This window comes from Capsaspora owczarzaki (genome assembly GCF_000151315.2).
Source record: "Capsaspora owczarzaki ATCC 30864 unplaced genomic scaffold supercont2.1, whole genome shotgun sequence".
Classification (NCBI taxonomy): domain Eukaryota; class Filasterea; order Ministeriida; family Capsasporidae; genus Capsaspora; species Capsaspora owczarzaki.
The window spans coordinates 3,283,538-3,306,938 of NW_011887292.1; the positions used below are offsets into that span (position 1 = coordinate 3,283,538).

At 54.5% G+C, this 23,401-nt stretch overlaps 7 protein-coding genes and 1 non-coding gene across 8 annotated transcripts; 2 read left to right on the forward strand and 6 right to left on the reverse strand.

Annotated features, from left to right (window-relative positions):
• Positions 1 to 103: 103 nt before the first annotated feature.
• Positions 104 to 985, reverse strand: CAOG_01019 (hypothetical protein). Its single transcript, XM_004365833.2, has one exon. The coding sequence runs from the start codon at positions 965 to 967 to the stop codon at positions 365 to 367; it is 603 nt and encodes a 200-aa protein (XP_004365890.1). The 5' UTR covers positions 968 to 985; the 3' UTR covers positions 104 to 364.
• Positions 986 to 1,192: 207 nt separating this feature from the next.
• Positions 1,193 to 2,700, reverse strand: CAOG_01020 (hypothetical protein; the record flags this gene model as incomplete). Its single annotated transcript, XM_004365834.1, has 2 exons — positions 1,193 to 1,795; positions 2,431 to 2,700. The coding sequence occupies 2 exons, from the start codon at positions 2,698 to 2,700 to the stop codon at positions 1,382 to 1,384; spliced, it is 684 nt and encodes a 227-aa protein (XP_004365891.1). The 3' UTR covers positions 1,193 to 1,381.
• Positions 2,701 to 2,785: 85 nt separating this feature from the next.
• On the reverse strand, positions 2,786 to 5,637 carry CAOG_01021 (actin-bundling protein Sac6). Its single transcript, XM_004365835.2, has 2 exons — positions 5,606 to 5,637; positions 2,786 to 4,753 (listed from the first exon to the last, which is right to left on the reverse strand). The coding sequence occupies exon 2, from the start codon at positions 4,678 to 4,680 to the stop codon at positions 2,908 to 2,910; it is 1,773 nt and encodes a 590-aa protein (XP_004365892.1). The 5' UTR covers positions 4,681 to 4,753; positions 5,606 to 5,637; the 3' UTR covers positions 2,786 to 2,907.
• A 66-nt stretch (positions 5,638 to 5,703) lies between these two features.
• CAOG_01022 (ATP-dependent RNA helicase) lies at positions 5,704 to 9,737 on the reverse strand. Its single transcript, XM_004365836.2, has 2 exons — positions 9,528 to 9,737; positions 5,704 to 9,252 (listed from the first exon to the last, which is right to left on the reverse strand). Exons 1-2 carry the CDS (start codon positions 9,700 to 9,702, stop codon positions 5,831 to 5,833), a joined length of 3,597 nt encoding a protein of 1,198 aa, XP_004365893.1. The 5' UTR covers positions 9,703 to 9,737; the 3' UTR covers positions 5,704 to 5,830.
• A 1,144-nt stretch (positions 9,738 to 10,881) lies between these two features.
• On the forward strand, positions 10,882 to 15,367 carry CAOG_08463 (hypothetical protein). Its single transcript, XM_011271733.1, has 10 exons — positions 10,882 to 11,552; positions 12,743 to 13,275; positions 13,387 to 13,407; positions 13,497 to 13,598; positions 13,708 to 13,909; positions 13,995 to 14,097; positions 14,170 to 14,313; positions 14,445 to 14,579; positions 14,672 to 14,839; positions 14,929 to 15,367. Exons 1-10 carry the CDS (start codon positions 11,025 to 11,027, stop codon positions 15,276 to 15,278), a joined length of 2,286 nt encoding a protein of 761 aa, XP_011270035.1. The 5' UTR covers positions 10,882 to 11,024; the 3' UTR covers positions 15,279 to 15,367.
• Positions 15,368 to 15,453: 86 nt separating this feature from the next.
• Positions 15,454 to 18,666, forward strand: CAOG_01025 (hypothetical protein). Its single transcript, XM_004365839.2, has one exon. It carries the CDS (start codon positions 15,481 to 15,483, stop codon positions 18,523 to 18,525), a length of 3,045 nt encoding a protein of 1,014 aa, XP_004365896.1. The 5' UTR covers positions 15,454 to 15,480; the 3' UTR covers positions 18,526 to 18,666.
• CAOG_01026 (hypothetical protein) lies at positions 18,652 to 21,712 on the reverse strand. Its single transcript, XM_004365840.2, has 2 exons — positions 20,826 to 21,712; positions 18,652 to 20,428 (listed from the first exon to the last, which is right to left on the reverse strand). The coding sequence occupies exons 1-2, from the start codon at positions 21,637 to 21,639 to the stop codon at positions 18,822 to 18,824; spliced, it is 2,421 nt and encodes an 806-aa protein (XP_004365897.1). The 5' UTR covers positions 21,640 to 21,712; the 3' UTR covers positions 18,652 to 18,821.
• Positions 21,713 to 23,146: 1,434 nt separating this feature from the next.
• Positions 23,147 to 23,219, reverse strand: CAOG_09326. Its single transcript has one exon. It is a non-coding gene; the product is annotated as a tRNA-Ala (tRNA).
• Positions 23,220 to 23,401: the final 182 nt, after the last annotated feature.

Here is a 23,401-nt window from a genome sequence, read left to right on the forward strand (position 1 = left end):
ATGAAAACCGATTTTTGTAACTTGTGTGACGCTTGTTTGATGCGTCAAGCGCAGCAAGTCGGGCTGTCATCAAATCAAAAGCAATAGAAAATGCATGGTCTGTTTTGACTGAAGTTTTGGTTGTTGGACAAGAAAGCTTGACTATTTCGACAATACATGGTACAAGCTGAAAATCGACAATGAATGCTAACACTCCAAACGTGAGCAAAACGTCGGCGTTTGGGAGTATTTTTTTTTGTTTTTTGCGCTGCTGTGACTGGAGCGTTGTGCGCCACAATAAACACAGCAAGCACACACACTAAACACATAACAATCACATTGAAAAAGGGGGAGCGCTGGCCGCTCATCCACTGGAAACGCCGAGCTAATTGGACGTGGCGAGCTTGTCCTGAGCCGCTGTTTCATCCTGCGCCTCTTTCTCAGCGGGCTCGGTCTCAGCTTCTTGTGGTTTGGCGTCGCTTTCCACAGAGTCTTTGGACGAGGCCAGTGTCTCTGTTGCAGCCTGAGCCTTCTTGTCGGCTTCGAGCTTGTCCTGAGCCGCTTTGTCATCCCGCGCCTTCTTTTCAGCTTGCGCTTTCTTTTCAGCTTGCGCCTTCTTTTCGTCCGCCTCTTTCTTAGCCTGCTTGGCATGTATTCTCCAGCCAGCCACCGCCAGCACCGTAATGGCAACGGCACCACCGACGACTGCCAACGGACCCGCTGCAGCGACCAGTGACACTGTGCCAACCGACTGGAGGGTGGCGACGAGGCTGCCCGCAGCAACGCCTCCGCCGTTGGCAATCGCCGCTGCGGACATCATGCTTGCCGCAGTCGATCCAGCAGCGATGCCACCGGCGCCAAAGCCGACTGCATTTACCGCTGCGACGACCGCCACGGGAGCTGCAGAGGCCGCGACCACGCCGGTGGCGGCAACTTTCTCGCCGGTTGAGAAAGTCGGATCAGAATCGTTGTCAGAATTATTGGACATTGTTTCGAAATATAAAAGACTGGCTTTTTGACCAAAAAAAAAGTCGACAACAGCAGAGATATTGACGATATTGTCGTACTTTCTCAGCACTAAAGTGCTAGCCTGGTTTGATATGGCGCGGGGTATTGTACTCCGCTGAGAGCAGAATTCGGTTTTGTGGTTTGTTTCATTTGTCTGAAAACAGTCCATGCTACAGAGTACACTGGAGATCTGCACAGTCACATGCACGCTTGGATTGGATTGATTGCAGGTTGGTTGGATAACAAGGTGGACACGGAAGAAGCTGAAAAGCTACAGATCGACAAAATCAAAAAAGACAAGAAAAACAAATATAAACAAAAGCACTTCGTTTGGAGTACTTCAGCCAACAATATCGCCTTGCTTGAGTCTCGGCCGGAGCTAAGGATTGACAGGCTAAGACGGGACAGAGGCCTCGACCTCCTCTTCCGCCTCGACCTCCTCCGCCTCTGCGGAACGAGCTGGAGAGGCCGCGGCTGTGTCAGCATCGCCTCGCCGCCAGACGTAGCTCGCCGCCAGCACCAGAGCGCCAGCGATACCACTGGCTACTACAGCAGGGCCTGCTACAGCGGCTGCTGACATTGTACCAACCGACTGGAGAACGGCGACGAGGCTACCTGCAGCAATGTTTCCTCCATTTGCGGTTGCCGCTGAGGACATCATGCTGGCTGCGGTCGATCCTGCAGTGATGCCATCTGCGGTAAATCCGATCGCATTTAATAGCATTGGAATTGAAGAAATCGCGCCAGCAACGCCGCCAGCAACGCCTGCTGCAGCGGCTTCGGGTGATGGCATTGAAGGTGAAATCGACTGAAAATACAAGAATGGTCTCAGCGCGGAAAAGATACATAATAGGGATCAAGCACTTTGGTGCTGGCTTGGTTTGATATGGCAAGGGGTGTTCCGTTGGGAAGAGGATTCAAACAGCACTAAAGCGCTTGGTTTGATATGGCGAGCGGTGTTCCGCTGAAAGAGGAAAATTCAAAGATTGTTTTGTTTTTGTTTGGTTTTTTTTTTTTTTTTGGTTTTTTTTTTTTTTCACTGAAACCGGTTGTGCATGCTCCAAAGTACGTAGATCTGCACAGTCACATGCACGCTTGGATTAAATTGGATTGACATTTGGTTGGATAACAAAGTGGACAATACATGCACACGTAGAGCTCAAAGCTGAAACAAAAATGACGAGAAAAACAAACATCAACAAAAGGAATCAAATTGGAGTACTTTTTCTTTCTTTCGTAATCTGATCCACCACAGAAGCAGCCAACAATGTCGCCTTGCTTGAGCATCGGCTGGGGCTTGATGTTGCTTGGCATTGCCTTCCGCAGAGTCTTTGGACGAGACCTCTGCCTCTGTCGCAGTCTTAGCCCTCGATATTGCCGGTCTAATTTCAATCCTGAGCGGCCATGTCGTCATCCCCAGAAGTACCTCGCCCCTAACATAACAGCGCCAACGGCACCACCGACTGCTGCGGCAGGGCCTGCTACAGCGACCGCTGACATTGTACCAACCGACTGGAAAGTGGCGACGAGGCAACCCGCAGCAACGCCTCCGCCATTGGCAATTGCCGCTGAGGACATCATGCCAGCTGCGATCGATCCTGCAGCGATGCCACCGGTGCCAAATCCGATTGCATGTAGTAGACCCAGGCCCACCGTTGGAAGTGCAGTAACGGCGACAGCAACGCTGCCAGCAACGGTTTCGGTGGATGCCATTAAAAACGAAATCGACTGAAAATACAAGAATGGTCTCAGCACGGAAAAGATACATAATAGGGATCAAGCACTTGAATGCTGGCTTGGATGCAATAGCGAGGTACGTTTTTTTTTTCTCATGTACAACATTTTGACAACAGCAAACCATGAACAAAAAAACCAAAGAACAAAAAAACAACAAAAGAATCCGTCCAAGAAAAGTAGAAATTACTTCTTCTTGGGGTCGGCAACCTTCTTGTGGGCGTTGAGCTCTTCGGCAATCTCACGGACCTTGACAGTCATCAGTTCGACCATTTGGGACTTTTTGGTGAGAGCAGCATCGAGCGTGGTAATCTTGACGGCTTGAGCCTTGCTGAGCTCCATCAACTGGATGATGAGCTTGCGCAGAGCCTCGAGCGATGGCTGGCCAGACAGGGTCGCCTGGAGAACGGCCGAGGGATCAACGCCATCGAGCTTGATTTGCTGGAGGTGAGTCTGGACGAGCTCCATCAGGCCAAGCGTTGTGGCGTCCTGTTGGTTGCGGTAAGCAGTGGCCGAGTCCTGCGCGCGGGCCAGGGCCGAGGCATAGCCGCCGAGCAAGTCGTTAACAAGGGCATCGTGCGGGCCCAGCGAGATGAAGCCGCTCTGCGACACCTGGTACGGGGAGGGAGACGACGGGGGCAGGTCCTCGGCGGCGAGCACGCTTTGGCGCTTCTGGAGGGTATGGGCATCCGTCAGAGTCTTGAGGCGGGCCTCGAGGGCGTCGCGCTCGCCAATAATGCTGCCGTGGCGGGCAAGGGCCTCGCGGAGCATGTCGCGGTGGCGGCGGATTTCGTCAGCCTGCTTGCCAGCGGCCTCTTCTTGGGCGGCCAGCTTGGCCTCGGCTTCCTTGAGCTTGCCTTCGAGGTGGGTGGAGAAGCTTGCGCCAGAGGCAAACTTGGAGGTGACATCGTCAAGCGCGGCCTTCATCTCGGCCAGCTTTTGCTTGTTGGCCTCGCGCTCGCTGTGCAACGTCTCCTCGAGCGTCTCGCCGACAGTCTGCAGACGCTTGGCCTCGAGCTCGCCCTTGGCAATGATGGCCTCAAGCTCGGCAACCTTGGCCTTGAGGGCGTCCAGCTCGTCGAAAATGGCGGCAATCTCCTCCTCGGAAGGCAGACGGATGCCAATGTTCATGTTGAAGAGGGTGGCCGTGAAGGCCAGGTTGAGGCGGGCGTTGCCGTGCGCAATGTCCTTGGCGGTGACAAACTTGCGCGAGTTGAGCAGCTCGGCGTTCTTGAGCACCGCGGTGGCACGGCTCTCGAGGTAGTTGTCACCGTCGGCCGCCGAGAGCTTGAGGGCAGCGTCGAGCAGCTCGTGGTCGCAGCGACGGGGAGCAATCTGCTTCATGAGCACAATGTAGTTCTCGCTGTCGCTGACATCGCTGGCAAAGTTGCTGACGGTGCGCTTGTGGCCGGCGCGCTTGAGGTGGTAGTTGAACCAGCGGAGGAGAATCTTCTCGGACGACAGCTCGAGCAAGGTGGCAATGGTCTCGCCCTTCTCGAGGAGACGGATGAGCTCGGGGTGCGAGACGACGTTGACCGACTCGAGCAAGTGGTAGCGGATGAGCTGCCAGACAATGCCGAGGACGAGGTCGACGCTCTCGTTGAGAATGTCGTCCGAGCCAATGTTGACAATCTTGACGCCGTTGAGCTTCTTGCACGCCTCGAGGAAGGCATTGTTGTTGGCGGCAATGTCCCAGGCGTCGGTGGTTCCGGGCGTGGAAATGTTGTCCTTGTGCGCCTTTGCCTTGAGCTTGCCCGTGTCGATCGTGCCCGGCTTGATGGCGTTGAGCAGCTTGGCGAGCAGGAATCCGTTGTGCGACTGGTGGAAGAGCGTCTTCGGGTCGGCCAGCGGGATGACCTCGACCAGATCAGCGTCACCAGCGAGCAGGTTGTTCATGTGCTCGACGAACGCCGCGACTTCGCGCTCGGCCTGTTCCTCCTTGGTCTCGTGTGCGGGCATCTGTTTTGGTTTGTTGTTGTTGTTGTTGTTGTGTGTTTGGAATGAAAAGAATCTGAACTGTTGAGGAGCTCAACTGAAAACGAAAGCGCAAAAAAAAAAAAAAAAAAAAAAAATGAGTGAATTTCAAATACACAAAAAAATAAAATAAAATAAAAAAATGAAAAATGGAATTATTAAACTATGGAATCGAAGATGTGGAATGGACGAAAAAAACTGTGGAACTTGTGAATGGAAGATGGTTTGGAAAGTGGGGGGGGGTGCAGACAGATGTGGGGAAAAACTGCATGCAACATGGAAACAGAACGAGGATGGCAAAATGATTGTGTTTGAGCAGAAGAAAGACGAAAGAAAGAAAGAAAGAAAGAGAAGGGGATGAAAAAAAAAAAGCGAAAGAATGCGAAGAGACAAAAAAGAAAAAAAAAAACGCATTTGCCTTCCAAATAGAACGAAGGAAGGGGGGAAAATCGACACTGCGAGTGAAGCATGGACAAGCATGCGGCAGGATGGACACGCAGATGAAGCAGATAGGACGAATGAAAGAGTAGAAGAAGGGCGAGAGAGCGAGAGAGCGAGAGCAAGAGTGGCAGAGAAGAAAAAAAAAAGAGGGCACAACTGTAATTTTCAACAAACAAAAAAAACGCAGTTTCGCGTTTGCCGCAAGCGCACTCGCTCTGCCAGTGTCACTGTCGCATCAGAGCCTCTCTCTCTCTCTCTCAAAAGCATTGAAAGAACCAACCATCGTTCTGCCGTGCTGCTGCTTTATCAATCGCTTCCGATCCGATTTGTTCTGCCCTTTTTCTTTTTTTTTCTCACTGGTTTTTTTTTTTTTCCCAATCCATCGCCATCGGAAACCACAGAAAAACCACATCGAAAAAACCACAGTCGCACACAAACCCACCAAAAAGTGAACAACAGGAATTCTTACACTTGATCTTGGACAAAAAAAATAAAGAGTGGTAAAACGAACAAAACTGAAAACAGATGGAAAACAGATAACGAAAAAAAGAACAAAAAGGAGTTTGTGCTTCATCAGAAAAAATCTTGCATTCGAGCTGAACAAAACTCCCACTGCTCACAACAACCACCACAACGAAAAACAAAAACAAAAACACAAAAGAAGAAACAGCCGCACATTGCTCAACAGCATCATTCATCGGCGACCGCCACGACCGCCACGACCGCCTCGGCTGCCACCACCGCGACCACCACCGCCGCCGCCGCGACCACCGCCGCTGCCAGAACGCTTGCCAGACTTGGCATGCATGATACGAACGCGACGATCTTCGCGATCCTTCTTCTCACGCTGCTTGAGCAGCTGCGAGGTCGGTTTGAGCTCTGGGTGCGCCGACCCGCCCTTGGCCGGGCCTGGGGTGGCGCTCTTGTAGCCAGGAGTGCCCTGCATGTGCTTGAAGCGCTTGCCGACACGCTGGGGTCCGCTCGTGTCCACGCCAAAGGCGGACTTGGCGTCAAGCTCATCGCGGCCGGCAATGCCCTGCACATGGTGCTTGTTCTTCCATTCCTTGTACAAGTCCTTCTTGTAGCTGGCGGGCACCAGGGCGCCGCTCTCGGTGCGAATCATCTTGTTCTTGCCGTCGTTCGACTCGTTGGCGTTCACGCGCACAAACTTCTTCTTCTTGCGATCCCAGCGCATCAGGCTCTTGTGCGCACGCATCGTGTCGGCGTCCTCGCCGCCCAGGTCGAGCACAGCTTCAGAGGCGGCCGTCTCAAAGCCAGCGGTGCCTTCGCGCTCGCGCATCGAGTAGCCGCCCTCTTGGTGGGCATCCTTGGAGCGGTACGGAATGTAGAATTCGCGATCGCGCATGCGACCAGTGGCCGCAAGAATGGGGCGGTTGCCACCCCGACGCAACGCAGGCAAAGCGGCAAATCGGTCGTCGTCTCCTTCGCTGTGCGCTGCATTCGCACTGCTACGAATGTGCTTGACTCGAGGATCCTCATTGTCGTCATCGTCGTCGCTGTCAAAGCGCTTGGCGTGAGCCTTCTGGTCTTGCTCGTGATCAGCAGCCTCATCGTCGTCGTCGTCCGAGCCTTCGTCCGAGTCTTCGGGCTCCTCGTCAAAATCGTCACTGTCATCGCCGCTTTCGTCGTCGCTCTCGGCCACCTTGGTCTTCTTGCGAGCGTCTTGGACAGCTGGAGTGTCGGTAGTGGCAGTCCGCTTGACACCCTTGCCAACTTGTTGTCCAAACACTGCACTCAGTTCGGCATCCGTGCTCATCTCGAGCGTGCGACGCTTGGCACCGCGGGAGACGGCGTCGTCATCGGCACCATCATCCACAGCCATCGCAGCAGGCACGTTGTTGGAAGCGGCAGGCTTGCTAAACAGAGTCGCCAAGCTGGAGAATGCTTGGCGGCCTTCGCGTTTCTCGTGAAACCGGCTGATCGTGGCAGCGTGCTCCTCGCGCTTGGCAATCATGACCATCTGGTCCTTGTTGTTCTTGCCACCGGCACCAGAGGCACTGGATGAGCCGCTGTTAATCTCAAAGATGGTGCCTCGAGGCTTGAAGCTGTGAAGCTGGTCGAGCACGGTGGATCGGGCAATTTCAGCGTCATCCATCTCGTTCAAGAAGCACGGGTGGGGCGGAATGGTCCCGCTCATCATGTCCTTGGCACGCCCAACAGACTCGGCCGCAGGCAGGGGACGCGACTTTGAATAGAGCTGATAGGCGTTGGTGACCACACGCACCAGCGATTGGATGTCAAAGGAAGCGGCAATCTTTTGCTTGGACTCTTCCACAGCATCGGCCAGCAGCACGTTGGGAATGCTGCCGAGCACGGTTTCGTCTGGGGAGATGCCCGGCAGGATTTTCTGACCAGAGGGGGTTGCTCCAGACACGGTTCGTCGCTCGCCAGTGGACAGGACAAGCGGGCGGCCCAAAAAGAGATGCAAATCGAGCACATAGGGAAGTTCGTCGGGCTGGACGAGGGAATAGGCGACACCGGTTCGGCCAGCACGGGCAGCACGACCAACGCGGTGAATAAAGAGCTTGGGCTTGGCGGGGAAGTCATAGTTGATGACATTGTTGAGCAAGGGAATGTCGATACCACGAGCAGCAACATCTGTGACAACCATGACGCTCGCTTTGTTCAAGCGGAACTTTGCAAGATTAATTTTACGAGCAGCCTGGTCCATGGAACCGTAGATGGACGCCACCGACAGGCCGAAGGAGGTCAGAATCAGTGAGATAAACTCGACGTGGTGACGCGTGGCGACAAACACAATCGACTGCTCGGTCGTCGTATTGATGAGGTTGGTGAGAACGTGAATCAGCGCGCCAATCTTCTCGTCCTTGCGCACAATGAAATGCGCCAAGGAGAGATTCTCGCTAATCTTGGTGTCCACGTCGAGACGAACGAGCACTGGATCTTGGAGGCCAGCACGCGCAAAGTCCACCAACATGCGAGGAAGCGTGGCCGAGAACAAGCATGTCTGACGACCTTCGGGCAAGCGGGCCAGCAGCTCGCTCAATTGCTCGGCAAAACCCATTTCGAACAGACGATCGGCTTCGTCAAAGACCACGTACTGCACAGCCTGCAATCGCAGGTTCATTTCCATCACGACGTGCAGGAAGCGACCGGGGGTTGCAATCACAATGTCGGGGTTTTCGTGCATGGCAGCAAACTGCTGTTCAAGCGACTCACCACCGACAATCAACCGGGTGCGCAGGTTGGTGAACGAGGACAGATCGTTGCAAAACTTGTGTGTCTGCATGGCCAACTCACGCGTGGGCGACAGGATGAGTGCTCGACAGCCAGTGCCGGGAACGTGCGACTGGAGCTTTTCAAGCAACGGCACGAGGAAGGCGGCAGTTTTGCCAGAACCAGTGCGCGCCATGGCAACAACGTCCTTGCCTTCGAGCAGCAAGGGCATCGTCTTGCGCTGGATGGGCGTGGGAACCTTGTAGCCCTTCTTGCCGATCGCACGGAAAATGTTGTACGACAATCCCAGCGATTGGAAGCCGCCGGATGACTTTTTGCGATTCTGGGCTTTGGCGTTGTTGACGGCACTTTCGTCGTCGCTGCCATCCTCGTCTTGTTTGCCGCGGCTCTTTGCTTTGCTCGCTTGCTGCTTGCCCGAGCCCTTGCCTGCAGATGGGAAGGCAGGGAGGTTGGCAAACTCGTCGGTGTCCTCGTCGCTGCTGCCATCGTCCTCGTCGTCGTCGTTGCCATCCTGAGCTCTTCGCTTGCTGCCCTTGGTTGTCTTGCCAGATCGGCCATTGTCGCCGTCGCTACCGTCGTCATTATCGTCATCGTCAGCATCGCCGTAGCGCTGTTGGTTTGCGTTCGTCCACGCGTTCGGATCAAACGAGCCAAAGCCGCCATCGTCGTTCTCCGGATCCTCGTCCTCCTGCTGCTGCTGTTGGTGCTTGGATCCGCCGTTGCCCGCGAAACCAGCCGCATGTGTGTGATTGTCTTGGCGCACCTCTTCAAAGTAGCCATCGTCGTCGTCGTCATTGTGGCCGCCGTGCGACTTGCCGCCTCGACCACCGCCGCGACCGCCTCGGAATCCGCCTCGACCGCCTCGACCGCCGCCGCCTCCAGACGACGCACCTCGTCCTGCCAAGTGTGCATCAGTGCAAATGTTTAAAGTGCAATCCTGTCGAGTGAGTGACAATCACACCAAGTCACTGCCAAACTGCTCTGCCAGTGTGCGCCTTTCCACGTGGAGCAATGATGCTTCACACTGGACGCCGTTTTCCGTCCCATCGACGCCGAGACTTCCGCGAGCTCTCTCTCAACTCTTGCAGCAGTAGCATCAGATTGCAGATTGCGCCGGATGAATGGCCACTGAGATCCTTTGGAAACGAAATGGGGAGCTCTGTAACACTGACCTCTGCTGTTGCTGCTCGAGCCGGATCCGCGACCGCGACCGCCTCGGCCTCGACCACCGCCACTACTGCCGCTACCACCAAAGCTGCCGCCTCGGCTACCACCACGGCTACCACCACGGTTACTGCTGCTGGCAGCACGACCAGCGCCTCCGCCGCGCGAATTTCCACCACGCATCGTCTGAGTTGATGATGCTGTTGGAACCAAAAAGGGGAAATGGCTGGCTGACTGACTACCATTTATGAATGAAGAAGATAGTGTGGTACTACGACGATCATCAGCATCAGCAGAAAGTATTTTAATGGGCGTGTGAGCAAGAGTAGAAGCAAGATTATCCAAATCATTCACAAAACCAAGGTTCAAGCCCCATTCGGTCCCTTCGGATAGACCTTTGGTTTTGAGTGGCATCTCGTGGGTTGGACGAGCTACGACATGGAACGGACTGTTCGCTGGAAAGTAAATTTAATGCTGCCACAGCTGTGAGAATCGTGCACCCCAACGACTGGCATCAACAAGTTACGGAACGAAAACCGGGATCTTTGCTGACATTCTCCCCCCCCCTTCTTTGAATTCCCAAACGTCAATACTTGAGTCGTGAGATTGGGCCTAGCCAAAATACCCAATGATCTTATGCCGTAAACCGAGCAGGTTTTGGCCTCGCAGTTCCGCAAATAGCGCGGAGGGTGTGTTGTGATGCGATTCGTTTTATTGTGATTTTGTTGTGTTGTGGCGAGAAATGAAAAATGCCACACTCCGGAACAGAACAGTGTGAAGATTTTTCAAGAACAAACAAAAGAGACAATACCGACACTCGGCAGCACACATCCGCCAGGTCATGCGACTCTGCAAAGTCGGGGGGGAAAAGAACTCGTTGAAACAAAAACGACACCCGACTCTTTTTTGTTGTTTTTTTTTCCAGCTTTTCCCATTGACATGGACGCTGTGTCGCGCAACCCACCCCACCCTACCCCTCTCCCACCGAGTCGCTTTTCAACACTTGCACTCTGCGCTGTGTCCTGCCTCGAGCCACAAGCCCCCCCCCCCATCGAACAAACCAGCAAAACAAAAAGGCAGAAAGGCAACAAAGAGGTCACCCCAAAATGAATGTTTTTTAATTTTAATTTTCTCGCTATCAGCCTGTTTGACTTTTGCTTGCTCTGTTCCTGTCACGACGGGGATGGCGGGGTCTCGTCTCTGTTGCGAAATGGTGTGTATCTGCAGTCCTCTGCTCCCCTCTGCGCTACTCGCAAGTGCCTCAACATGCGTGTGAGAGTGGGCACAGCAAGTGGGAATTTCTCTCCCACCGCCTTTCGTTTTGATTCTCACTCTTTTTTTTTTTTTTTTTTTTTAATCGCTTGCTTTACTCGCTTTCCAGCAGCCCACTTTGCCCAGTCGCACAGCAGCTTGGAACGCACATTCACACTTACTTGTACCTGTCACCCTTGAAACAACAAGTCGTCAAACCCACGTCCACAAAGGAGTAGAAAAAGAAGCAACATATGGACGAGAGGAAACGAAAGCTGTCCGTCTCCGAGGACACACCGCAGCAGCAGGCCCTGCTTGCGCCGCAGTACCAGTACCAGTACCAGCAACAGCAACAGCCACAGCAGCAGCAACAACAGCAACAACTCAACTACGCGCCTCACTACACTGCCGCTTCACCCGCTGCCGCACAGCCCCAGCAGCCGCAGCAGCAGCCGCCCCAGGGCTATGTGCACTACTATTCACACCCTGTGCACCACGCGCCGCCACCCATGGCCGCTGGCGCGCCAATGCCCATGTACTATGGCGCGCTTTCTCCGGCAGCGCCTCTGACTGGCATCGCTCGGGTGCCGTCGCAGCAAGCACTCCCGCAACCACAGCAGCAGCCGCCGCAACCGCAGGCGCAGCAGCAGCTCCAGCTCCATCCGCAACAGCAGCCGCAGCAGCAGCCCCAGCAGCAGCAGCAGCAGCAGCAAGCGCAGCCCCAGCAGCAACAGGCGCAACCGCAGTCTGGCTCGATAGATCCTTCTCTGCTGTTGTACAACGTAAGTTTGCCCGCGGCTTCTTTCTTTTGTCCCCCATCCTCGCTTCCCGCCCCCAACCCAGCTGTCCCCCCTCACAGCTCACACACAGCCCCTGTCTGCACGCTCGCTTCGTCTGCATGGGCTCTGGCTGCCAGCGACCGCCGTTGTCAGACACCAAAAAAACAAACCGTCCGTTTTGCCTTGGCGCCAGCTTTTTTTTTTTTTTTTTTTTTTTTTTTTTTTTTTTTCTCTCGTAAACTGGTTTTGATCTATGACTCTTTCTTGGCTCTGCTGTTGCGCATTGGCTTTTGAGGGGGGGGGGTTCGCTTCTGTCGTGTCGAGCATTGCACACGAATTATCAGCAGCAAAAAAAAACATGATACTTTGTGAAAGCAAAATCCTCTGCTCGTCACGATGACAAAGACCGCGAGTTCTGGTGAAAGTTGCAATTATTGAAAAGCGACTTGAGGACTTGAGGACTTGAGTCGGGCGCGCTTCTTGCCTCTTGTACCAGCCACTAGAACATGTTCCTACTTGCGTCATTTTCCGTGTGCGTCTATCTGCGGAGCGCGAGAAGGCGTGCTTTTGGATTAATTTACGTGATCTCGGCGCTTTTTTTGTGAGGGGGGTTGCTGCTCTTTCTTTCGCTCCTCCCTGTTCGTTGCTCGTGTGTCGCAAGCCTGTGCTGTTGTCCGTTCGCTTTGCTTGCGTGTGCGTTCCACAGAGTCCGAGTGCGTGACCGCGGTCGACCGATTCCACATTTTATTTACATTTTCCCCCTTTATTTACCGTTTCGTTCGGGTGCCGTATTGTTGTGGGAGGGTGACACTTTGACCCCCTTGCTCTCTTTGACCCGGCGCTCGGCTGCACTTCCTGTCTTGCTTTACTTTTATCATTTCGCTTTTTGCTCGGATTGCATCGCGCTCTTCTCTCTTGAGCGAATCTCGGCGATCTCGTTTTTTTTTTTTTCTAAAAGCTGTTTTTTTCGTTTACATTTCGTCGAGGTCACCCATTTGCATGTCGTTGTCAACATCACCCTGCGTCACTCACTCACTTCCCCCCCCCCTTTTTTTTCAACATCTCGCCATCCATCACACCTTCGTGGAATGCTATCTGCTACTTGTGTGACCACTGGGTCGCTTTGCCAATTGACTTACATTGCTTGTTTTTGTTTGGGTTTTTTAACCATCCTACGCTGTGTCACCGTCTAGTACCAGCACATCTCTCCGGCGATGGCGCAGTATGGTCAGCCAATGGTGATGCACGCGGCACCGCAGCAACATCAAACCATGGGCCATGTGATGAGTCCGTTCTATTCCGTCCAGCAGCCTCAGCAGCAGCAACAGCAACAACTACCACTAGCCCCTTCACGATCGCCCCTGCCAACCGACGCTCAACAGCAACAGCAGCAGCAGCAGCAACAACAGCAGCAACAGCAACAACAGCCACCACAACAACAGCCACAACTCCAACCGCAACCCCAATCTCAGCCCCAGCCACAACTGCAACCATCGGCGCCCCAGCAACAACAACAGCAACTGCTCATGCCAGTACACTACCACCCCGTGCCTGCTCAGTCTCAGTCCTCGTACATGGCGCCAGCTATGCCGCCAATGCAGCAGTTGCAACCGCAAACGTACCAAATCCAGCAGCAAGCTTCGTCCCAGCACCTCATGATGCAGCCTCGCATCATCCAATCACCCCCGATGCAGCAAACGGCGTATGCAGGGAATGTGCCACCTTCGTACGTCGTCTAGTTTGTATCATTGTGATTTGATTTGCGAGTACTCACCAACGTTTTCGGGCTTGATAATTTGTTTTGTTGTTGTTGGCTTGTTGGCTTGTCCATCCACAGGCTTCAGCTCAAACCCTCACGGTACGTCTCTTTGGATTATTTGGTTGCTGCAGTGGGTTGTTGGTGTCGCCCTTGCTCATGAACTTTTTGCTTGTCCGAATTCCAAACAGTGCTGAAATGCGCACCTACTTTGAGCGTGCTGATCAAGCCAACATGTCGGTCGTTATTTTCAGCTCGCGTGTTGCGCAAAAATCTTACGGCAATGAGAAGCGGTGAGGATGCAGAACCATGCTGATTTTCTTGTGTTTGTTTGTGTTTGCTTTTGAGCAAACGCCTCTCGCTCACTTCTTCTTCTTCTGCTCTGACTACAACGCCCTGCAGATTCTTTTGCCCGCCCCCAAGTGTCTACCTCTCTGGCCAAGGCTGGAACGGTCCTGAGGGGCAAAAGCCGTCCGTTTTGATTGGAATTGAAGATTCCGGCAACGATCTCCAGCCCCTCGCCATGGAAGAGGGCTTTGGTGCTGCGAAATCCCTGTTCATTTCCGATGCAGACAAGCGAAAGAACTTTTGCATTTATGTCAAGGTACAGATTTCCAGTCGTGCTGGCGACGAGCAGGACACGTGGATGCCCAGAAAAAAAAATACTCATCGCTGCGAATGTTGATTAGATTCTTTCATACACTGGTCGAGAGTTTGGCGTATTCAAGTCAAAGCCCATCAAGGTTATTTCGAAGCCCTCCAAAAAGAAGCAAAGCTTTAAGAGCATTGAATGTATGTGCGCACGCTCGTTGGTTTTGCAGTGTTTTGAATTTTAGTGCTCACCTTCCCCGACTGCCTTCACAGCTGTAACGATCAAGTCGGGCTCTGAGGTCGCCCTGTTCAACCGCATCCGCTCCCAGACTGTCAGCACAAAGTATCTGCGAGCAGACGATAATTCTCTGGTCGCCAGCTCCAACAAGTGGGGATCGTTTGTTGTCATGTTGATTGGTAAGTTGGTTTTGTTTTTTGTTTTTTGTTTTGTTTTTTTGGTTTTGTTTTCATGTCGACTTCCCCGCCCCCCCCCTTCATCTGCGGAAATTTCTGACGCATGTTCTCACTGTATTTGCTCTGTCGCGCAGATCCACCGGCGACAAACGACGGCAGCATCCACTACGGCATGTCTGTTGTGCTCAAAGATCCAAGCAGCTCTTTGACTTCTGATGTCTTGTCGATTCGCAAGGTCGAACGCAATACCATCGTCACCAACGCTGCGTGTATGTTTGAATTCTGGTTTTGTTTGTTTGATGCTTGTCGGTGTGACTTTTTTGCATTCACTTGTACCCTCTTTTTTTTTTTTTTTGTGCAGCCGAGCCCGTCTCTCAGCTTCACAAGATCGCCCTCCAGGTTCAGTCTGCTGAGCACACCTTCCTTGCGCTCATTTCGGACGGTTTGGGTCTGGTCAAGCTAAAACCTGGGCCCTCGGGGCAATTGGACAGCATTGAAGACATGAACACTTGGACAATCATCAGCTCTGGTATGTTTGTGCCTTTGGTCTCCTCACAGAAACCATGGTCACTCATTGACGATGTTTTTTTTTCTTTCTTTTCGTTTGTTGGCAACCAGAACGTGTGCAGTATACCTTCTGCGAGCCTGCAGAGCCAATTAGTGGTCCCGTCACGCCGGTTCCGTTGGTCGAGTTTGTCAAGGTGCAAAACCGCCGCATGGTCGAAATCCATGGTGAAAACTTTGCTCCCAACTTGCGAGTGTGGTTTGACGATGTACCTGCCCAAACGCTCTACCGTTGCGAGGAGTTCTTGATGTGCACTCCGCCAACGTTTGCCGAATTCACCAACGGTGCATCCACGCATTGTCGCAAGCGCACTGTCGCGCAGCTGTCACTCGTTCGTGCAGATGGTGTTGTATTTGCGCTCGACAAGACGTTCGTGTACGAGCCCGAGCCAATGGGTCGCTGATCGTTGAAGGTGTTACATTTCTTTTTTTTGCGTTTTCTTATGACATGATTTGTATTTGACCAACCCGCTATTCATTGTAATGTACTCTCTTTTTTTTTTTCCGATTCTTGATTGTTTCGCTTTGGATACCGACACAAAGAAGCAATAGCACTCTCTTCATCTTTTTTTTTTTTTTTTCCTTCAACGCTTTCTTCATTGAGCTATGGCTGGTGAAGCCGCATCGCTCGCCGTCGGACCTGCCGACCTCGCGACCCCCACCCGCGCTCCAGCCACGTCCTCGTCGTCGTCGTCAGCAGCAGCAGCAGCAACAGTTGAGAGCACAAGCATCGAGGTTCCGGACAGTGCTGCCGCGCACTCTCCTGCCTCTGCGGGCGGTGCTGCTGAAGGAGGAAGTGGCGTGTCGTTGCACAGCACTCCGACCGGGTCGCTGGTGCCACTGTCACAGCAGTCGCCCGCGTTCACTGGTGCAAGTGCTCCAGCAGCGGCAGCAACAAGAACGGCAGCAGCAGCAGCAACGACAGCATCCCCATTGGCGTCGCCGTTGGACGGCTCGGATGCACTGCCTGCTGCGACTGAGCAACGCGAACAACAACCACAGGAACAACAGCAACAACAGCAGCAGCAACAACAGCCTCCTCCGACGCCGTCGCACTTGTCCCATCTGACAACGCGCATGCAGCTGCACGTGTCACCAAGCAGACGACAGAGCTCGCTGAGCCTGACGGAAGCGACTGCCGGTACCCAATCGCCGCGAAATGCGTCACCCGCAAACTCCGACGGCTCCCAGAACAGCCCCAGCACGGCCACCGCCACCGCCACTGCGCCCATGGGAGACCTCCCAAAGCGGCGATCGTTCTGGGGTGCGCTGACTGGAGCGCCGCAGGATGCGCTGTCGAGTACTTCTGCCGCCGCCAACTCCCTGAGGCCGAAATCCCCGCCGAATCCCAATCTGAACACTTCACGAGCGTCACTCGCTGCTGCGACCTCCACGACGGCTCTTCCGCGGGACGACGCACAAGAAGCAGTTCACGGAGCAGAGGGCAGGCCTTCATCGCTCCACTCCGCCAAGTACAGCCGATTCAACTCAGCCGCGACGGACACGGAGGGCAGCTCCGATGACTTCGACGACGACGACGACGATGATGATGATGACGACGATGCGTATGGCACGCGCGTGGATCTCCGACGAGCTGCACGCGAGTCAGCCTACGTGCAGGCAATGCGCGACGGGCGACGTACTTTTGCCTTCCGCCAGGCCATGAAGGTGAGCAGAAGCCTTCACGCGTCGGACGAGAAGGGTCTGCACAGCGCGGAAGCCCAGAAGAGGCGCGAGTCTGCCTTGCTGCAAAACCTGCCAAGGCCGTCGTCCGTCCCGCTGGCCGATCGCATTGTTGTGACCGAGGCCATTCCCAACGTGCGCGACATTGGCGGTATGGCCTCTGTCGAGTTTCCGTGCTTTGCCGTCCGTCCAGGGCAGCTCCTGCGCTCGTCTCGCCCGGACTTTGCCACCCGAAACGACGTGGCCATGCTGACCGAGCGCATCCATCTGCAAACGATCATTGACCTGCGTGGAAAGGAGGAAGGCACGGCGCAATCTGGCAGCATTGTTGGACCGCGCCTCCTCGATGCCATCTACTATGTGCCCGAAGACCACCGGTATCGTCGGCACCACCGGCAACTCTCTGGCAACAGCAATCTGCTGACTATTGCAGAAAAAGCCGGCCCTGAGCAATCCGCGACGAGGAATGAGGCTGCCATTCTTGCGCCCCAGGCCGTGTCCCGCCACATTCACGCAGACGTGATGAACGTGGTTCCTCCGCCCGGAGCACCCCTTCCCACGCCCGCCCCAAGTGCTGTCGCGGAAGGTACATCCCCGACCTGCCACGCCATTACTCTTGCGGGCGAAGAGTGCGCATCCCGTGCAAATGCCGAAACAGCGCCTTCAACTGCTGAAGGAGTCGCATCAGAATCGACTCCTGGCTCGCCCCAGCCGCGAGCTTCGGATGGAAGGCTGTCCACCAGTTCCTCGCGGCAGTCTGTCGGCGGCGGCAGCCTGTCCAACAGCTCGTCTCAGAACAGCATGGTTCGTGCGATTGGCAAAACGATGACGCTTTCCCCTCCCGCTGTGCTCCAAGCGCGAAGAATGTCGCTGATCGAAATGGAGGGCCTTGTGCGGAAAAAGTACCACATTCAGTTCATTGGCCTCGGCTTTATTCGCAACGCCGTTTGGGCGCGAGTTCCCATGCTGACCAAGGTCGGCGTTGTTGGCTTTGGCATCATGGACAAGGTGTTTAGCACAAACAACGCGCGCACGCTAGTCCTCAACTCGGTTGTCAACAAGCGCGGCATTGCCCAACAGTACGAGGATTTTGTAGATTACTGCGGCCGCAACATTGCTCGTGCGGTGGCCGTGCTCGCGCTTCCGGGAAACTTGCCTGCCCTCGTCCACTGCATGCACGGCAAGGATCGCACCGGCATTATTATTGCGATGGTGTTGGGGTTGCTCGGCGTGTCGGATGAGGACATTGCCGATGACTATGCTGCCACCGAGGAAGGACTTCGCCCGATCGAGGACCGCGTGCGGACTGAAATCTGCGGTGTGGGCTTGGCCGACGAGTTCCGCCACGCTCGCCGAGAGACAATGCTGCATCTCATGCAGTACCTGCGCTTCCGGTACGGCAGCGTCAGCGACTACCTCACCCTGCACGGCTTTGCGCTGCTCGATCAAAACCGCCTTCGCCGCAAGATGCTTGTGGACACGACGGACGTGGAGAATGCCAGCCACAAACGGCAACGTCGCGCCCAGCGCCGTGCTTCTCGCCGTGCGACCGATGTTGCCCGCGCCTCCGCGCGTGCGGTGACGCATGCCGCAGAGCAGGCTGTCCAGTCTGTCGCGTCGCCGGCCGAAAAGCCCAAGACCGAGGCCGGTGGCTTTTCCATCGAGACGGCGCTCGCGTCTGCTGCGACAAGCATGTTCTCAAGTGCAGCAAATCCGCTCGCTGTGGCTGATGGGCCAACGCAAAAGATCCTCCACCATGCTCCAGAGCAGTTTGCTGACGCTGCCCCTGCAGGCCCACGCTCTGCTCTTCATTCTGGTACAATGTCCATCCAGACTGCGCTTCGCTCTGCAGCCTTCCCAATGACTGCAGCGCTGGCTGCTGCGCCGGTCGTGGCCGACACCAATGTCCATTTCGGTGTGGTTGCTGAGCATGTTCTGGATGAGTCTGGCAGCTCCAGCAGTGAATAAGGTTTGGTGGTTGGTGTTGTTGTTGTTGAACTAAGGTTTTTTGTTGTTGTAGTTGAACGAAGTTTGGGTCGAGTTTTTGTCGTTATGGTGTTGTTCGAGTGCTTTGGATTGGAACAAAGAAAAACATCGGTAGAAAAACAGACAAGTGTATTATTATGATGCAATGTACATGCGGTGCGGTGCGAAACAGAAAGGAGGAGGAACCGAAAAAAAATGCAAACAAAAAAAAGGGGGGTCCGGATTTTTGTTCCATTCACATGCGATTTCAAAAGCACGCAGCAAAAGGTATGGCACGCTCAGAAACGGTGCGAAAGGAGGGCGTGCACAATCGCATTCAGCTGATAGTGGTGCTGGGCAGCGAGACGCAGGTTCAGATCGGTGTCGATAAAGCCCATCTCGAACAGCTGCACGAGCACAGCGTCTTCGGGACGGATCGGCTGAGGAACCGGGGCGGGAGCAGGAGCAGGAGCGGGAGCAGGGGCAGCGACTGGAGCAGGCTGAGAAACGGCAGTCAGGTGAGGGGGCAGCTGGGGCGACGAAGAAACGTAAGGAGAGAACACGGGCGAGTTGGAAGGGAGCTGGACTTGCTCGGGCGCGTTCATGCTGAGGCGCAGCTGCGAAAGGTCTTCTTCGTCGTTGTCGTAGTTGCCATCGTCGTTGTCGTCGTCGTTGTCGTCGTCGTCATGGTCGTGGTCGCCATCAGCTTCATCGTCGCCATTGTCGTTGCTGCCGGGCAGAACAACAAAGCCGTCATCATCGCTCGCGACCGAAGGAGTGGTGGCAGCAGATGCAACGGGAAGAGGAGCGGGCACAGGGATCAAGGGCGCAGGCAGCGAGCGGGGAATTTCAGCGACGGGAGCCTTGACGGAGGCGGGAGCAGCAACGGCGGCAGCGGGAGGCGCGATCGGTTGAACGGGAGCGGGGGTCACGAGCACATCGCACCAGAGGTTGTCGCCAAAGCGCTGCGCGGGCTCGCCATGCGCGAGGTGGAAGTAGGCAGCACGACGACCAGCGACAGCGGGGGCAACCAGCTTGACGCCGACCACGACAAAGGCACCAGGAGCAACGCCGCCCAGGTTCTGGACTGGCGCGTTCGGGGCGCAGCGCAGCGCGGCCGAAATGCTGGTCGCCTCGACAATGCGAGTGCCCTCGGGCCAAGCCTCAGTGCCAGTGTTCTTGAGACGCCAGAACTTGTCAAACTCGCTGTTGGCCACCACGGCAGAGCCGTCCTGCAGGTTGACATCGTCGACAAAGGTCATGTTCATGATGGGCAGCTGGACAGGCTCGGGGGCGCGGGCAGAGGTCACACACACGGACGAGGGCGAGATGGCGGGAGCGGGAACGGGAACGGGAACGGGAAGGGGAGCGGCAGCAACAACAGCCGGGGTCGTCGACGTCGGAGTTGCAGCGTTGGAAACGTTGGCAACGGGAGCAGGAGTGAAGGTGGGCAGGGCGCCATTGGCCACGGCAACAAACGCCTGCGTGGCGGCCTCGCGTTCCTTCTGAGCAAGATACGGGCACTGGCGTTGGCCAGTCTGGGGATGACTCGCTTGCTGCTGCTGCTGCTGCTGCTGCTGATGCTGGTGGTGGTGGTGGCGATGGTGGCCATGGCCATGACCATGTCCGTGATGAGAACGGTGGCCGTGCACGTGAGCGTTCTGAGACTCGAGGTCGCTGTCGGTCGCGTACTCGCTCACGAGCGGGGGCAGCAGCGGCTCCTGGGTCGACAGCTGACGGCCAACAATGGGGTGGCGAATCTTGATGAACAGATGGGTCGGGTCGTGCGCGACCGTGCCTTCGCAAGCGGCGCACAGGTCAAAGTCTGAGCAGTGTCCGCACTTGTAGCGAATGCCACGAATGGCACTCCGGCAGCCGTCGCACTGCACGCGCGGGTGGAGCGCACCTGTAACAGATATTCATCCATGGGGGTTGAGTGCAATTGGCTCAAAAGTTGAATCAAAGACACAGAAAACGAAAAAAAAAAAAAACGGAAAAAAAAAAAACAGTTTAAAAAAATGGATGAAAAAGGAAATTGAAAACAAAAAACTGGTGACGGAAAATCCAAAGTCAAGAAAAACAAAGCAAAACAAGGGCAAAATAGTGGAAATTCGTATGGTTTCGAATCAAAATAAACCGATACCGAAAGTCGCTCCGAAAGCGATTTTGTTTACCAAATAAAAAGAAAAGAAACGAAAAAAAAACGCTTCACGTTCATCATCGATTTCGAATTGGTCTTTTGCTTTGTATTTTTTTGTCTCTCTTTTTGTTTTGAGCTCAAACGCTGCGATAATTGTGTTTACCTGCATTCGTGGCGGAAGCGGTCGTTGTGGCGGCGGCGGCGGCGGTGGTGGTGGAGGCGGAAGGGACGGCGGCAGAGACAGCGGCAAGGACGCCGCGCACAATGGCGGGCACGGCAAGCGCTACAATCTCGCTCGCGGTCGCGCTGGCACTCTGGGTGTCCGCAGCCACGGCGCCCGTGGTCGTGGTGGTCGTCGCAGCCGCCTTGTTTTGGGGGGAGGCCGAGGCCGAGGTCGAGGTCGAGGTCGAGGACGAGCAGAAGGAAGCAGCTGAGGCTGATGACGTGAGCTTTGGCGAGACGGGACCGCTGTTGCTGCTGACGCTGCTGCCGCTGCCCGCCGAGCCGTCCTGGGGCTGCTGCGAATGCTGGTGGCTGCACGCCGGCGCAGGGTTGGGGTTGACGGCGGCGGCCACGGCTGAGGCGGCGGCGGCCACGAGGGACGCGAGCGCGGGCAGCGGCGACACCAATGCCGACGACGACGATGACGACATGTCAGAGCACAATTGCTGAGCCTGCGCCTGAGCCTGCTGCTGCTGCTGCTGGTGGGGAGCGACAACCACAAGCTTAATCACACGGTTGCCGACAACGTCGCGGCCGGCGCGGTTGATGGCGGCCTCGAGCTGCGCGTCGGTCGACAGCGCGCCAAGCTCAGGATAGTCGGCCTCGGTAATCACAAGCGACTCCACGTTGCTGCGCTGGTAGAAGAAGCCGATGCGCGCGCGCAGAGATGCAAGGGGTGCAGTCGTGGGGGGCTGGAACGTGAAGCGACGAAAGTCCAGGCCAAAGCGTGCCTTCACGGTGATTTCGCCGGGCATTGTTTGCTGAAGTTTGAGAGTGAACGTCGAACGACCCGACAGCAACAACCAAAAAAGAGTGACTTGTTTCCAGAATTGATTTGTGATGAAATAAGTAGTTTTTTTTTTCGCCAAGCTGTTTCTGGAAAACAACAAGCAAGCAAGCAAAAGACGAAAAAGCCGGATATGCTGTGTGCCAAGACGTCTCAGGTTTGTTGTGCGACAGATGTGCTGTGTTGTGGTGCTGCGTCGTGGATGCGATTTGTCCTTGGTTGGATCTGCATGGGTGCTGCGATGATTTTTGGTGAACGAGGGAATTGGTAGAATCGATTTCGAGAGTTTCGGAACAGAGTTTCGAGAAGCGTTTTGTGCTCGGAGTACTGTTCCGTTCTGTACTTTGGCTGCAGGCTCGTCCGCCGGATGCGCTTGTTTGTTGATTCAGTCTGCATGTGCGCTGCAGCGATTTTGGTGAATGAGGGAAGCGGGAGAGATCGACTTTGCGAGTCTCGGCACAATTTCGAGCAAGCTTGACGCTTTTCGGAGCAACCGTTTTGGCTGTATTACTCTGCGTGCCGATCGGAGCAGACGTGTAAGCTGCATAGCACCTTGTTCGCTGTTGGCTGTTTGCTTTTATTTATGCTGCTTGTCTGAGTCTGGGTGTTATGGGAATGCAATCGTGCTCCATCTCAGAGTTGCCGGACTTCCAGCAAACTCTAGCTCCTGTTCGCCCTTCTTTGATCGTTTGTGTGGCCAGGATTTTCAAAATGTCACCTGTTGCGTCTGTGCACTAGCTCAATACATAAAAGCACTTTCCTATGAAACTAGAAGTTTCAACTCTGGTTGCAAACCTGACAAACAGCTCAATTGCGGTCAAGAAGAAGCTGCGGAATCCCTCTATTGCGTGTATGGCAAGCTCTCTTTGTGTTTGTGATATGCCAGCTATCATTGTTTGCCAGGGAGGAGTTGCTCTGCTGCGATCGCCATCCGAGACAAACGATCCGCCGCAAATCGTTAGTTTCCAGTCGGCCCTTAACGCCAATTAACCTACCCTGTTTTACCACTGCTCCCAGACGAAATCCAACCATCACTCGTTGTAGCAAATGTCGACAAAATCATTCCGTGGAAATGGCATGGAGCTGAAGCCATGTGGTCATCCTGATTCAGCTTAACAAAACACGCTGAAACTTTGTCGTGCAATAATTCGGTAACTACACGTCTACGCCTAGCAACGGCGACGGAAAAGCACAAATAATGATATTTGTCATATAGGGATGTTAACGCTTGCGGAAGTGATGGCGCCAAGTTGACAATGCGCACCAGACAAAAGTCGGCGTTGAACAAGTAGTTGGCGTTCTTCTCGATCCCTGTTTTCATCGATTTTCTGCCCCCGATCACGCTGTATGTCAATAAAGTGCAAAAAGCGAAAGCACTCCAATAGACCGGCAGTTCGATTGGAACGACCAAAACAAAAATGCTCTCAAGGAACGACGAAATGCGAAAAAAAAAAAATCGAGCAAAAACAAAAAAATGGACTTGAACGGAGTCGAACCGCTGACCTCATCGATGCTAACGATGCGCTCTACCAAATGAGCTACAAGCCCTTAGATGCATGTGCTGGTGGGCAGATTCCTAGTCGATTTATGACAAGAAGCAAGTCAAACACTTTGCAGATTGTTTGTGCTATTCTGCGAGACACTGTTGATCCAATTCACCAAAAAACCCTCTCTTGCACAAATCACACAAAACAAAACCATCACCAGAAAACGACCAACAATTGCCGCTC